The 15,607-nt window shown below is 42.0% G+C and overlaps 1 protein-coding gene across 6 annotated transcripts in view; it reads right to left on the bottom strand.

Moving 5' to 3' along the window:
- Window positions 1–15,607, bottom strand: part of glra2 (glycine receptor, alpha 2) — a 298,279-nt gene that overhangs the window by 168,875 nt on the left and 113,797 nt on the right. For all 6 annotated transcript variants that reach the window (XM_072514116.1, XM_072514117.1, XM_072514121.1 and 3 more), the window contains 3 exons: window positions 14,416–14,639; window positions 1,972–2,054; window positions 894–1,031 (listed from right to left, as the gene is read on the bottom strand). In XM_072514116.1, the coding sequence (XP_072370217.1) occupies window positions 894–1,031; window positions 1,972–2,054; window positions 14,416–14,639 (445 nt within the window). The remainder of the gene's footprint in view (window positions 1–893; window positions 1,032–1,971; window positions 2,055–14,415; window positions 14,640–15,607) is intronic.

Here is a 15,607-nt window from a genome sequence, read left to right as displayed (position 1 = left end):
GCTGCTGAAGACCTCAACCCAGTCAAGTGAGTTGTGGGGTCAGGACGTAGGGAGAGGAGGCCTCTACTGACCTCTCCCTCTCCATGCTGCACTTCTGGGGCACTGATTTCATTACCCTGAGCAAGCAAAAACAGGAGATGACAGGAAGGAAATGGATTGGAAGGTCACATTTCATCTTCCTGCCCACCTTGGATATTGACATACATCAGGCAGTTTAAGGATGATCAGCAGAGTCCCCACAGGGGTGAGGGGGAGTAAACATGAGGGCAGAGTGGGAGATGGTAGTAAGTGGGCTCTCCCTCTCATTTTCCTGCCAGTTTGGGAAGTATAGAAGAGGAAGATTCAGCCCAAAGGAACAAGCACTGCAACATTAAATGAACAAGTTAATTACAACACTTGAAGGTTAATTTGATGATTCATTGCTCCCATGCAACGTGAGTTCATATCAAGAATTGAAGGTTGGCAGTCATGATTTTTGTCCATTCAGTTTAATGGAAGGGAAATTGTGTGATGCATGCATCTAGTCCCAAATATTTGCTGTTTACTCACATCTGGTTCCGGCAGTGTTAATTCCAGTTTCAATGAGGGTTGCTGAATTTTACAGCAGGAAACATTTTGTAAAGGTATCATTATGCTCCCTAGGAGGCTAAGAATTACTCCAGTCACCATGAGCAGTAGCAGCATAAATGTATGCGGAAGGTTTCCTCTCTTTGATATTTCTAGTGATATCATTCTTAAAGAATAGATTTAACATTTCGCTCTAATTACCAAATGGAAGAGACCTTCACCGTGGGATTGATACTTTAATTAGACAGGTGGACCAGTCTAATTCTTATCCTCACAATGAATTCCTATTAATAGATTCTATTGTTCTGAAAATGAAACAGACCTACCTGTATTATAATGCTTTGTGCAATATCCTAGTTCCTTCTCGTCCTTCAGCAGAAACTGTGGAAGGGTCAGCCCATCTGCAACCTGCACCGGCCCTCCATCCAGCCACTCAAAAATCAGATCGTTCATTGTGTATCCAACTGCAGGCCAGCACAAAGGTATCAATTAACTCAATAAGATTTGATTCAATCAGCAAAAGACACCGATGAAGCGGCTGAATGAAGCTTGAAAAAAGCTTGTAAAGAAAAGCAATGGAAATGAAGCCTGGCTTACTGGAGCTTTACCTTTGATGTCCGATGATGACATGTTTTCATGATCTGGAGCATGGAAGATGTTCAGGATGTTGGGTATGGTCAAGGATACAATGGAAGCGATCGGAGACAGATGTAGGCCAAGCATGAGGAGAAGCCAGCTGTATTGGCATTGAATTGAAATGCTATATTAACAGTGAAGTTGAAGCCAATTTCAGATTGTCTGATGTAGAACTAAGGTGGCAGCACATCAAAAAACATTTATTTATCTCCAATTTCTGACAGAGACACTGGGCGCGATTCTCCGCTCACGCGGCTAAGTGCCCACGCCGTCGTGTACGCTGTGAAGGTTCACGACGGCACGAAACGGCCCCGATCTCGACCGATTCAGGGCCCAAAAATGGGCTAGGATGGGGGCCGTGAGAAACTCGGGGGCCGTGTCGCGAAAGCAGCGTCGTCAGCGCGCGCCAGGCATTGGCGCCGCGTAAAAGCGGCGCTGCTTAAATGACGCATCGCGGGGAAAAATGGTGCGCCAGGGGATTCTCCCAACTGGCGCGGGAGCGGAGAATCACGCCCAATTACTCCAAGGACTTTATGAAATAATAATTTCTTGGAGTTCATGTATCATTTACATTTTTAAAATTAATATGAAAACAAAATACAGTAGGTGGCCTTGGTGTATAACTTATGACAGAGAAATGAATGGCTTAGATGCCATGCATGATTAGCAAAGTTTATGAATGTGTTTATTATTATATTGTTAGCAAATATGGTTCATCAGAGGGTGAAATGAAACTTGTGGGCGTGCACATGTAATCCAGTTACTTACAGCTTTCTAACTGCATCGTACATGTTTGTACATCCATTGGAAAATTTTTCAAGTCCATTGGACAGGATAAAGTTAGTGTTAGCCTGAGAAAAATAAAGAGGATGTTTTTCAATAGAGGGCACAGGATAATAATGGATTTACATGTGGAATTGTCATCTATCTCATTTTGAATTGTGGATATGGAAATGTCAAATATTCACACTAAAGAGTTAATTCTGCAAGATTTCTCGAGCAGCTCTTCAAAATGGGATGGCTATACAGGGATAGGCCTGTAGCATTGCTGATACATGCTTGCCACTCGCAAGACTCCACGCTGGCACTGCAGCCTTGCAAAATTAAGCCTCAATAGCCTGATTGTTAAACCAAAGTTCATCTTCTGCTTTTACCCGTCTTGCAAGGTGTGGAGACATTAATTATCCTAATTCAGGTCTGGTTTTGTGACAATCCTACTGATACATTTTCACCTTTGTGACCTAGATCCAATTTCCAGTTCACATCGAATGGGTGTGAGGGTAAGAGAATTAGCTTTATTTTGCTGGTTGTCCCAATCGAAACGCATTTCAACACTGTCCTTTTAGTAGGTGAGACCATGGTACAGAATTACCTATTATTTAAAGACAACCTTTGTTGGTTTCTGGGGGAGGAAGGGCTGAGCATGATTTTCACTGTGCTGACAGCACACAAACAAATAAGATTTTTGAGGCTCATTAAGACATTTTGGTGCAAATTCCATTAGTTTGCTGACCATGGAAAATTGGTTGACCCCGTAAGTTATCTTTTCTCATGCTTGATTATAAAGCAATCTTACACATAGAGGTGATAAGGTGGTCACTATAAGGAAAGGAAACATTATGCTGTTTCGGAAGACAATATGATCAATTTTAAACTGCTGGAAGAGAACTGGTGGGCAGAAGGTCGTGCCCAACTGTCTGATCTTGTCGACCGGAGGCCCAAGTAGAAACGTGAGGCTCTTTGCCATTAAACAGGCAAGCAGGACACCCCAAATGGGCATTCCACTGCAACTCACTGGCATCATCCACTGCTATAATGGCTGCTTAGATACTAAGCAAGCCACAGCAAGCTCCTGTGAGCACCAAGATGGGTCAACCTGAGCTGCAAGTGACCAAGATTTTTCAAGTGGAGCAAGGAGGTGCAGGAATCTTTCTGCTGGCTCCACAAAAGCAGAACACAAAAAATTAATTCTGCGCCATTTTTGCAATATCACCAGTGCTCCCTTGAGGAAACGTTTCTTTAGCCACTCAAGCACTAGCGCAATTGGGAAGAACATGTTTGGGACTTACTTTGCCCATATTGTAGCACTAAATTTACATCAGGGCCTTACTGTCATCATAGAAAACGGACCTGGATACTTAACTGAGCTTCCCACCTAATTCAGGCTGGGCCACCCATGTAAACGTTCTGGGCCAAAGCTCATTAACCAGATACGAGCAGGAAAGGGTAGCAGGTACAGAACTCCAATTTCAGCACCACCACCACATGTGTTTCATGTATAAGGAGAACATTCTTCTTCAGTATCTGGACGTAATCTAACTAAAAAAGAGAGTCCCATTTTGGGCAGGTTTAGCAGGGTCATTCCTGGCGCATGTCGCATTTCCTGCATGGAGGAGCTCTGCCCACCAGTATAGGAAAAGATTGGAATGTAGCCCTGATCTCTCAACCCTCAGACTCTCCCAATGCCCCAACTCAACTTTTAGGGGGTACTTGAGCAATTCCCCCCCTCCAACCCTCCTTTTAAGGGAAGGGCACCCTCGGGCCCAATCGCCAGTGTGGGAAAAATGCCACCTTGGCACCTTGGTACTTCCAGTTTGGCACCATGGCAGTGCCCCTTACAGGCTGGCAGTCCAATCTGGGCACACTGGCAGTGCCAGGCTGGCATCAGAGGGGCACTGCCAGGGTGCCCAGGTGGCATTTTGCCTGTGCCATGGATCAGGCCCAGAGATGCCCTGCCAAGGTATCCAGATGCCATCAGCAGTGCCAGTGTGCTACCCTACCCAGATCCAATCACCCAGGGGGCTCCAATCGCCTGGGAGACCCCACCCCCCAAATGCTGTTCCACCTGGTCCGTGGTGACCAGTGCTAAAAGGTGCCAAGCTGAGGTCTCCTCAGCGAGGCTGGTAAAACCTGGGGGATGGTTAGGTCTGGCATAGGTATTGTTAAGTGAGCGGTAAAGCTCATGTAACCATGCAAGTCTGGATTCCGTCCACTATGGGCAGGATCCTGATCGTGACGCCTTGTGAAATCTCGTTAGATCTCATGGGGCGTTAACAACCATCGAGAATCCTCATAGAGGGCTCTTGCAGAATCTACCGGCTGTCTCCTGTTCTGATTCTGGCTGGACGTGACAGGTAAATCATGCCCTTCATCTCTGTGAGAGGCTTTATTGAACTGCCTTAAGATGTCTGCCTCCAGAGGCAGTCTCAATGCCAGCCATGCATAGTCACATGACTATGGAAAGCCAGATCTGTCAATTAGACTGGATACATTTCAAAACCCAAACAAGTTGGACTGAGTTCAAATTGGTCTTAATGTTCGTTTAATACCAGTGTTAAAAAGATATTGGGACAATGTGGGTTTACCTCCACAGTATTGTGTTCTATTTAATAACTAGGGGGAAGGAGACAGTGTGAGTGCTTGGTGCAGATGTTAAAAGAAAAAAAATTGGAGAATTATATTAAAAATGTGTTGGATGACTCCCAGCATCTGAAAAGAGAAAGTGCACTAATTTCTCCAATGCAGACCATTTACCAGAACACTTCTAATAAAGACTTCACACTCAAAATACAAATTAAAATTTTTCGAAACTGAAGGCATACTATGTATATCCAGTAATTTCTGTATATATTAGATACATATTTATTTCCCACTTCTCAGCACTTTTATTTGTAAGTAGATAATTAATTGAACAAGTCTTATTGTAAAAGAACAGTTTAAATTTTCCATTATCGCTTGGTAGAATTTACCAGAAACATAAACTGGAAACAAAACAAAGGCACGTTCAAAGGTGGTAATTATTCAATGAAAACATTGGCTCTTTTTCTGGTATTTACTGTCAAGCTCTGTTACACTTTACTGTAGCCTAATGAGATTCAAACAATACCATGTCATTTTCTGCTTTTAAGGAAGCAGATGTTAGCTCTACTGCCTTATGCTGTTTCTTGGGTTAAGTATTTCTACTGATATTCATTAAAAGTGTGGCACCTAAGTAGAGCTTATCCAAAACCTAGTTTCACATGTCCTAACTTGCAACAAGTTTGTCTCTCTGTCCACCAATTTAAAAAATAATCTTTTTTGTCACAAGTAGGCTTACATTACAATGAAGTTCCTGTGAAAAGTTCCTGGTCACCCCATTCCAGCGCCTGTTCAGGTTCACAGAGGAAGAATTCAGAATGTCCAAATTACCTAACCGCATGTCTTTCGGGACTAGTGGGAGGAAACCGAGCACCCGGAGTAAACCCACTCAGATACGGGGAGAACGTGCAGACTCCACACAGACAGTGACCCAGCCGGGAATCAAACCTGGGACCCTGGTGCTGTGCTACCGTGCTGCCTCAATTTTAAAATTTCCAACCTCATGTTCAAATAATCCGTCCATGGGTTCACATCATCCCTCCCCCCTCTAATCTGTATAAATGGTGGCTGTTTTTTGTTGAGAAGTTAGCTAAATGGTGCTCTTTGAAAAGGGGTGCTTTCTAATAAAATAAGATGTTACTGTGCGAAAGATCTTTTAATTGAGACAAATAATTTCTAACTTTTTAAAACTTCCTTCTTTCTCTTCACTGCAACCAGTCATGTTGCAATAAACCTCAAATGGTTCCAGGAGATCCTTGGCTCCTCACACATGACCACTTCTCACAAATGAAATTAGAGTGAGGGACACAAAGACATCACCCAATTTTGGTCTAAAGCTAACGCCCATGGGCACCACTGTCCGGCAGTTATCATTGAATTATAATATGAAATTGGAAACCACAATGGATCTTTCCCTTCACTGGTCCAGTTTAGTAACCCACCACCTCAGCTAAGATTAGCTAACTCACCACAGATCAGAGAAAGAACTTGGGAGCCTTCTGATCTGCATGGATCAGCACTCCAAAGTGAAATATGTTTACTCACTGAGAGATTTGGGGGAAGCTGTATGAAAAGCAATCCAAAAGATAATTAAGTGTGAAATAAACACAACATAGGCTACATTGAATGTAATTAATGTCAGTGTTTATTTAAAAATCAATCAAGAACTAATTCCTCAAAACTGTTGCTTCATATTCATCTGGCAATGCATGTAACAGATCTAAAATTAGACTATTAGAAAAGAACTATTAATGTGTTCACCATGAGATTAATATTCCTTTGAGACCATTGGCTGTTTGAAGGAGTGCAGGTTATTAGATCCAAATATACTGCTGGCTCTTTTGCCAAGAAAATGCAGCTTTGTGCATCCCAATATCTGTTATATGTTCATTTTAACAGTAGGTTTTATGCTAATATTAAAATAATTCAAAGTGTAAGTTTAAAGTTATTGTAGAGGTCCCGTTTGCATAAATTCCATATGGACAACTGCATGTGTCAGTTCTAACTCAGATTTTCCATTGATGCAAATTGAAATCCCTTCACATGGTCAAACAATGTATAGCAGAACTGACAATGCAGGTTGTGGCCCTAGATACAGTGAATGAGCTAATAATACATATTTTATGGACATGCATATCACAGGCTTGACAATAGCATTATAGAAGAGAGTTCACAAAGGCACTCCAATATTTCAGAAGCACCACAAAAGAGTAGGATTGCTTTTTGCTCTGGTGGTTCTCAGTGGGATGAAAAGCTTACAAAGGTTGGACTGAATACCAATGAAAAAGCAACACTGAATGTCTTTTAGTCTCTGTTACACCTGACGGAATGGAATCCCCTCAACTCCAATACTGTCCAAGTAATCTCTTAAAATGAAAATCACCTAATGGCAAGCACTGATTAGTAATTAAACAAGAGTAATCTAGATAGCAGCATGCTTTCTGATCGAGTGCAGGTATATCACTCGGAACTGTTATGCCTGGGATTTGAGACTTGTTTTGCTTTATGGCCACTGGCATTGAAATAAAAAGTATGCTTATAAGGATGCCAATATAAACAGATGTGTACTCTGGCAATACTCCAACATGTGGAAATGTCTGTTACCAGTGAGATATTTACTACTAAACAGATGCCTCCATTATATATTAACCAAATAACAGCAATGCAAGTTGCCAGTGTCACCCAGCTAAGATTTAATTCATTTTAAATGTTTGCAGCCTTCAACTTTAGAAATTACTTGACATTCACGGAACTGAATCTAATGACCACAAGAGAAAATGGTCACTAATGCAAGGTCCTTTTAAGAGACTTGTTAATGTCACCATCATTAATTTAATGTAAATGGTAGTAAAATGAAGACGGGCAAACGGTTTTATGAAAACAATGACCTTTCTACATTCCAGGATTCATTTACCATGGTGACATTTAGCAACTTGACAGTGGCATGAGTCTCACAAAAAAGTAACATTCAAAGACATGGTGACTTATACACAGCAACTCTGTGGAAATATCAAGGGCAGTCATCGTTTACTAAGAATTTGGAACAAAAGGAACAGATTTAAAAGAATAGAATGATGTTGATAGTTTTGGAGGCAGAAATAATGAGTCCTATGAGTTTAATTATGTCATTAATGAAGCTACACATAGAAGGTAATAATGCATTAATTAGAAATCAGTTTTCAAAACAATGTCTCTGTGTTTTGTGCCACGCAACATTCAGGTCATGCCTGCAAAGACCTTTGGAGGTTGTTAAAGTGAGAATAATATAATAACAATTGCTTATTGTCACAATTAGGCTTCAATGAAGTTACTGTGAAAAGCTCCTATTCGCCACATTCCGGCGCCTGTCGAGGGAAGCCAGTACGGGAATTGAACCCGTGCTGCTGGTTCTGCATTAAAAGCCAGCTGTTTAGCCCACTGTGCTAAACCAGCCCCTGGTATAAATAAGGTGAGATGGTGGAATAAGGTGAGATAGTTCATCAGTAAACATCCTTTGACCCAATACTCCTGAAGGGTTTTGTCCACTGTGTTGCATGATCTTACTTCTAATTATTTAGCCAAAAATTCAAACAGATGCGCACAAGGGGATGATTAGAAGACATTCTGGGTTGATTTACCTTGATTTTATTATTCTTATTCTTACTTTCAAATCTCTCCATGGCCTCATTCCCCACCCCCATCCTCATCATTGCAATCTCTTCCAGCTCCCAGACCCTCTGAGATGTCTCTGCCTATCTAATTCTGGCTTCCTGTGTATCTCTGATTTTAATTGTTTCATGATTTGTGGCCAAGCACTAAGTCAGCTGCCTCAGCCCCGAGCTCTGGAGTTCCTTCTCTAAACTTCTCCATCTCATCACCACTCTTAAAGACACCCCTTAAACTGAACTCTTGACCACATTCTTCGCCATCTGTTTAATGTTGCCTATGTGGCTCAATTTCAAACCTGACTTTATAACACTCCTGTGAAGCACCTTGGGAGCAGTTCTATTATGTTAAAGGTACTATAAAAATACTATTTGTTGTTGTACTCTCATATAAAACATTGTAAAGTTTTGAGAGACATGCTGTTTCTAACACACAAAGATTTTGGTTACTCAGACAATTTCAAAGTGCTTTTTAGTGTCAGTAGAACATCTTGAGCTCTTAAAAGGTTTCTGACAACATATCTTTTACATCACTGGGGTCCTTTTAGTAACTCCAATTTGACGAGAGTTGAAAGCGGTGACAAAGAAGCAATCAGGGCTGCAGTGACCAGGAAAGCAAATGCAAGGAAGTGCCTATGTAGAAATACAAACCTCTCAATAGAGGGTACAGACTCAGAACAAGATACTTGATTGTCTATGAGGAACAGTCTGCAAGGAAGCTGCAACAGACATATAGCCAACTATCACTGCCAGCTTTGTCTGTTGGCGTCAAGGCCAACGTATCCTTCAACTTTTTTTAAGTCCGGTTCTACTCAAGCTGCCATAGAAGATATCAGGAACATTGTTCAGTCTAATGACTTTAGCTTTGAAGGCAATTTCTTCAGTTTTTCCATCGATTTGGGGAAGCAGCAGCGTCGAGCGTTTGTCTAGATTTCAGATTTCTCCCATCTCCAGGTGCTCTTTGACTGCACCCACATTGTTTAGCAGGCTCCATTCGATTAAGTTACTGCCTTCATGAAGTATAAAGCTTTCCATTCCATCAATGTGCAGTAGTGTACGATCATCAGCAACACTTCAAGCAGGTCTGTGCCTGCTTTCCTTGAAGCAGCCAAGATGCTTTTATATTGTCCCAATCCTTTTCCCCCCTACCCCCAATCTTTGCCCCTGCAAAATAAGTAAGAGGTTGGCTACTTAGGGATCACTGACACTTGGCTGATGACTCCTCTCAGGAATCTATGCCCAGTGGGTCGACAATCAGATCCATGGCTTGAATGAAGCTCTCATCGAGCAATAATTCCACTGTGATACTGCTTACAGGGAATGTCCCATATGCACTAGTTTGCTGCATAACTTGACTCTGCAATGGGATAAACTGGTGCCAACATAAGATGAGGACCTTCAGCTAGATGAACAAAAGTACACCATAGGCATAGATGTTGATGAGGAAGCTGGAAAGGTGCAACAGTTCCCTCCAGTCAGAGCTCTTTGCAGCATCTCGTGGAAAAGTGCTTCAGTTAAACAAATCCTATTCGCCTAAATTAACAGCTAGAAACAGACATTTCTGTCAATCTTTCCATCCTCAAGTGCTTGGCATTTAAACAAAGGTTAGCATTACCATCCATGCTGGCCTAAAAGTTCTATTCCCAATGTAAGACTGCCGTAGTATTGGAGTGTAATTCAGCTCTCCCATTTTCTGTGTGAGAGTGCGCTGAAGGGGACCTGTGGCCAATTGAAGCTTATATTCATTCAGATTGCCACCTTGTTTCTGTTGAAGGAGGTAGTGGAGGCCAGAATCTGCATCACCCCATTATATCTCTGAGAGATGAGAGATGCTGGTGCCAGAGGATGGCCCCAGTTTCAATGTTCATCGAGATGACCATGCTCTCCAGCCATTCATAAAGAACATCAATACCTTGCACCAGGATGCCAAACAAGTTGGTAGTGAACTGCCCCACACTCTCTGGCATGCTACAGCAGGCCCCTGGTAGGCAATCCAACATATTGAGCAATTGAGCTGTACCAAAAAAAACCTTATGTTAAAGGCTGGAATTTATTTTAATTATTCATTTACAGGATGTGGGCATTGTTGATTAGGCCAACATTTATTGCCCATCCCTAGGTGCCCATCAGAAGGCAGTGGTGATTTGCCTTCTTGAACCACTGCAGTCCTTTAGGTGCAGGTACACCCATAGTGTTGTTAGGAAGGGAGTTCCAGGATGTTGCCCCAGTGACATTGCAGGAATGGTGACATATTTCCAAGTCAGGGTGGTGAATGACTTGGAGGAGACCCTCCAGGTGGTGAGGTTCCCAGGTACCTGCTGCTCTTGTCCTTCTAGTTGGTAGTGGTCGTGGGTTTGACAGGTGCTGCCTAAGGAACCTTGGTGAGTTACTCAGTGCATCTTGTAGATGGTAAACATGGCTGCCACCGCTCATCAGTAGTGGAGGGTTTGAATGTTTGTGGAAGGGGGAGTAAACAAGCGGGCTGCTTTTTTCTAGATGGCGTTGAGCTTCTTGAGTGTTGTTGGAGCTGTACTCATCCAGGCAAGTCAAGAGTATTCCATTACACTCCTGAATTGTGTCTTGTAGATGGTGGACAGGCTTTGGGGGTCAGGAGGTGAGTTACTCGCCATGGGATTCCTAGCCTTTAACCTGCCCTGGTAGCCACAGTATTAATGTGGCTAGTCCAGTTCAGTTTCTGATCAATGGTAACTCCCAGGATGTTGATTGTGGGGGATTAAGCGATGGTAATGCCTTTGAATGTCAAGGGGCGGTGGTTAGATCGTCTCTGATAGGAAATGGTCATTGCCTGGACCTGAAGCCTGCATTAGTCAGTAGTACATGAGAAGGCTACTTAGAACCAAATAACCTACTCGTGTTTCCAAGTCCTCTGTTCCTAAGTTGCCCTTCGGTGAGTTTTTTTCCTGGGGTGTCATTTTGACTTGCCTGATCCTGCTCACTTATACTCCATGCATCATCCAGTGCAGGACCATTGAATTCACCTGCCTGGAACATCCTCTGGAAATTCTCTGGCCTCATGACCATGAAAACTGGCAGAGATTCTGTGGGAACTAAAATAGACGTCTAAAAAGTTACAAAAGCAGTGTTGGAAAAAGCTCAACGGAAATTCTACAGCAGGTGAGGCTGCCAGGGTCAGGTAGAGCACAAGCAAGTAACAGTACTTCTTAGAGAGTATTCTCTGCATCAATGCGTGCTGCAACAAACCCAATATGTGTCATGGACTTAGAAAGAGGGTATAAACTCAAGGGCTGGCACACTGAAGCAGGAACAGCAGGTCATTACACCACAAGTTGGCATGCTCAGTATGTTACTGAATTAAGCACAAAGAGAGAAGGAAGGCAAGATGCCCAGACATGCTGTTGTGCTTGGCCTCCAGCCTGACCATGTCAATGCTATGTGCCCTTTTCCTACCAGGTATGTTGACAGCAGGATCCTCCATTGGATGTGAGCATGTAGACTGAGGAAAGATAGTTCTTGCACATTCCCTTCCATGCTGTGAGATTCTGAAGAAAATCCCTGATTGGGGAATAATGAAGAAATGTGACACAGCTTGGCATAGTCTCTGTGATGAGAGGAAGAAATTGCAAATGTAGACAAAAATGAAGTAGTTGCAAGGGTAGTAGCAGATCTTAAGTGTGAAAGTGCAAGCAGAAGAAGTGACAGTGCAATGACCTGTTGTGAGGTTGGGATTGCCATGGGAAGCAGGAGAGGGGAATATTGCTACTGTTGGGGCAAAACCAGGATTTTGAAAGACTGAACAGAGACTAAGAGCGAAATTAGCTTTACCTTGGCTGTCCTGGTGAGGTCATCAAATTGTTTACTTCACAATTTCCTGGCCCTAGTATAATGCAAGCAACACTGATTCACTTTGTCACTGTATTGTTGCTAGTAACATTGTCTTGGTATCCAGTGGCATCAAAGGGAAGCAGACCTCCTTTCTGCTACTTACTTGCTCCATGAGTATAATTTCGTTTTGCTGGCAGATTCAGAAAATCAATTGTTACAAGGCAACATTGAAAAATATGCCATCTCTTCAAGGAAATAAGGCTTTCTTTATGTAAAGGCAGCCCATTCAGATTTCCAATTCTCCCAATCAGTGAACTGTCTATAGTTAGTGCAATTAATGCAGGTGGTTTACCAATTACATTTTAAGCAGACCCAACCACATCATGTTTCTTGTCAACGTCATCAGGTACGTGGAATGATTCTCCCACTTGTTATGTATATCTTAGCTATCTGATTTATCTCAGATTAATGTAGGTGTGACATTTGTTCTAAATCTACCAGTTTATTCACAATACTTTGAAACATCTCAAAACTTACAAGATTGTCTACACACACACATAGCCTGTGCCCAGAGCAGCAGGTATTTTCTCGAGAAGCCTCTCCTAGGATTCTTAGCTCTCTAGTTCCACACAGATGCTTAAACAATCATGTACAGTGACACACATCAGCGAACCAACAAGCATAATAAAATACAGATCATTCAAGCCATTGAACAATATATTACTCATTGCCCAGCTGATCTGTGCTCTTCACCAAATAGAACCTTTCTGTATTCCTGTGAAAATGGGCGAATAGTTAACTGGATCCTGGTATATGATTTAAATAAAAGCAAATTGCTGTGGATGCTGAAATCTGAAACGAAAGAGAAAATGCTGGAAAATCTCAGGAGGTCTGGCAGCATCTGTAGGGAGAGGCGCTTTCATCGGACTTGAAACGTTAGCTCTTTTCTCTCCCTACAGATGCTGCCAGACCTGCTGAGATTTTCCAGCATTTTCTCTTCCCTGGTATATGATTTCCTCTATGTGCCAGACACTTGAAAGTTTTTAAATTATTTTTTCCAATTAAAGGGCAATTTAGCGTGGCCAATCCACCTACCCTGTATATCTTTGGGTTCTAGGGGTGAGAGACCCACACAGGTACAGGGAGAATGTGCAAACTCCACACGGACAGTGACCCGGAGCCAGGTTTCAACCCAGTCCTTGGTACCGTGAGAGATACTTGAAAGTTAATAAGCCTTTGTTTTATCTCCTATGATTCAGCCCTTGAAGATTCAAGTTGATTTAAACCTAATTATTACTTCCAGATTGTCCTCATCAACTCTTTGATTTGTTGTTCTGTACCAACACCAAACAATATTTCACGAAAAGCCAAATCATTTTCATAACAACCTCCTGATAGGGCTAAATTCTAAACAAATTTACTTTTGTGGTGATGTAAAAGCATTGGTGACATTCATTGGTCAAATATGGTACCCAAAATAATAAAACCTGTATCTCACAAGAAAAAAAACACAACCTTCTTCAAGACCATTACAAAATTATGGTAATGTAACTTGTTTGATCATATGCTCCATGATAAACAACCTCCTTTAGCATAAGAATTTCCTCTATAGCTTTAATATTTAGTCCATGTGACACCACTAAACAAACTCAGACCAAACATTATCATTAGATATATCCGGGAAGTCTTTCAGGTGGGCATATTTGCTTGAATCTTTGAAAAGCCCTCCAGTATTATCACAAAGTGCACAATCGACCCTGAGTCGGAGAGGCCTTGCCAGTGATCTGTGAACCCACCAAGTAGTGACTCTGAGAAAGCTCTCTGATATCCTGTGGCAGAAGATTAGCTGACTTACCCATGCAGCCTGCCAACAGATTAGGCTTGTTGTGTTCGGGGGGAGAATGTTCTGGGTATGGGTGAGAATGGGTTGGGAGATATTTTTTGTGGGAGCCAAAGGAGCCACTTCTGCTTCCCTTTTGGGATAATGCTCCAGTGAACACTTTCAGGACTGTGATTAGGCAACACCTGGAGGAGTGTAAATGGGCACTCTCCATGCAGGATTCGTCCATTTTTCCTGGACAAATTAAGTTGTTTCCTACAACAGATGCATAACCACCAATTTGCATATCTCAACAGTCATCCGTTCATTTAGTGTGATGTTTGGTGCCCGTTTTATGTCAACTCAGGCTGGGGAACAAATGTAAAGTCCCCACCAGATCTTTAACAGCTGGTTGGCCATTTTTAAGGCCAAAAGTTGAAAGTATCTCTCGGGTGTCCCTTTATTTTATACAATTAAAATCACTGGAGCAGCTGACATTATCAGAGACAGTCTCAGTCATAAGGGTTCCATCAATTGCTACAACCACACAAGGAAAAATAGACGCTGTTATGGGAAAGCCAATCTTACCTTATACTGTACAAAACTGTTCCATTTTTAAAAATACGAAGCAGTTTGTTGTCAGTTGTCACTTCATGAAAGTTGGCGCCCTTTTCATTCGCAAAGAACAGATCAGGCTTCCAGATAGAATCCAACATGGAAGGATCCAAGTCTAAGGAATCGTCCGGGTACTCACTGTAGGCTAATCGTGGATCATTCCATGTTTGCCGCAGGAATATATTCACTCTGTAGTCCTAAACAAATGTGAAATTGTTTTAAAATTGTGTTCTTTTTCATGTTTGTGTTTCTATTTGAAGATGAATTATTTGGGAATCCAAGTTTATTTGAAGGTTTTGGCACCATAGTTCCCAGAACAATGCGATCATTAATCCTTATTACACACCCTCCTTTTTTCTGTATTTTCTTTCCAATTCCCTTTATTTTTTGATACCAAACCACTTTGAGAACTGCTGGGCAGACTCATAAGCTAGTCTAGCTCAATAAGTGCAGTATTTGAGTTAAAGTAAGGCAAAGGTCAACTTCTGCATTGAAAGAACCATTTGCAACACAAAACAAAATCTGATTTATTTAATTAACTTGAGGCTTCTTTTCAATTTAGAACAAGTGCAGTTCACTGCAGCATGAACAGTGACCATTTAGTGACAGTGATCAATGCATAAGTTGGAGCCTCAAACTGCAGTCTGTAAAAATAATCTAATGCTTGCCCACATTTTGGCAGTCTCTCACTCATCAATAAAGTTTCACTGATGACCTCCTAATGGAGCAAAGCTGTGTGTTGTAAAGACTCAATGCTAACACATACAAGCTTATTTTAAAGGCCAAGTGTGGAGGAAGGGATCTTGCTCAAGCAATGTTGCAGGCCAGCATTTATTTTCCATCCTTGCACTGAAAAGTTTGATAGGTTACATCTGTGCATCTGAAGTCAACTGTCAGATGAGGTAAAGAAGGCAGATTTCCTTCTCTAAGGAATATTAGTGAACCAAATGGGTGTTTACAACAATCAATGATAGCTTTCATGGTTGCCAATATTGAAACTAGCTTTATTCCAGATTTATGAATTGAATCACCAGCAGCTGCCATGGTGGGAGTTGAACCCATGTTCCCAGAATATTAGCCTGGCTGATTAATCACAAGTGCAGTGACATTACCACTGCACCACAATCTCTCCAGTTATTGTCACCCATTTCTAAGGGAACTAGGG

Source organism: Scyliorhinus torazame, chromosome 8 (genome assembly GCF_047496885.1).
Source record: "Scyliorhinus torazame isolate Kashiwa2021f chromosome 8, sScyTor2.1, whole genome shotgun sequence".
In the NCBI taxonomy this organism is placed as follows: Eukaryota; Metazoa; Chordata; class Chondrichthyes; order Carcharhiniformes; family Scyliorhinidae; genus Scyliorhinus; species Scyliorhinus torazame.
Note: the sequence above shows the minus strand (reverse complement) of the source record. Positions and strands in the feature narration are given on the sequence as shown.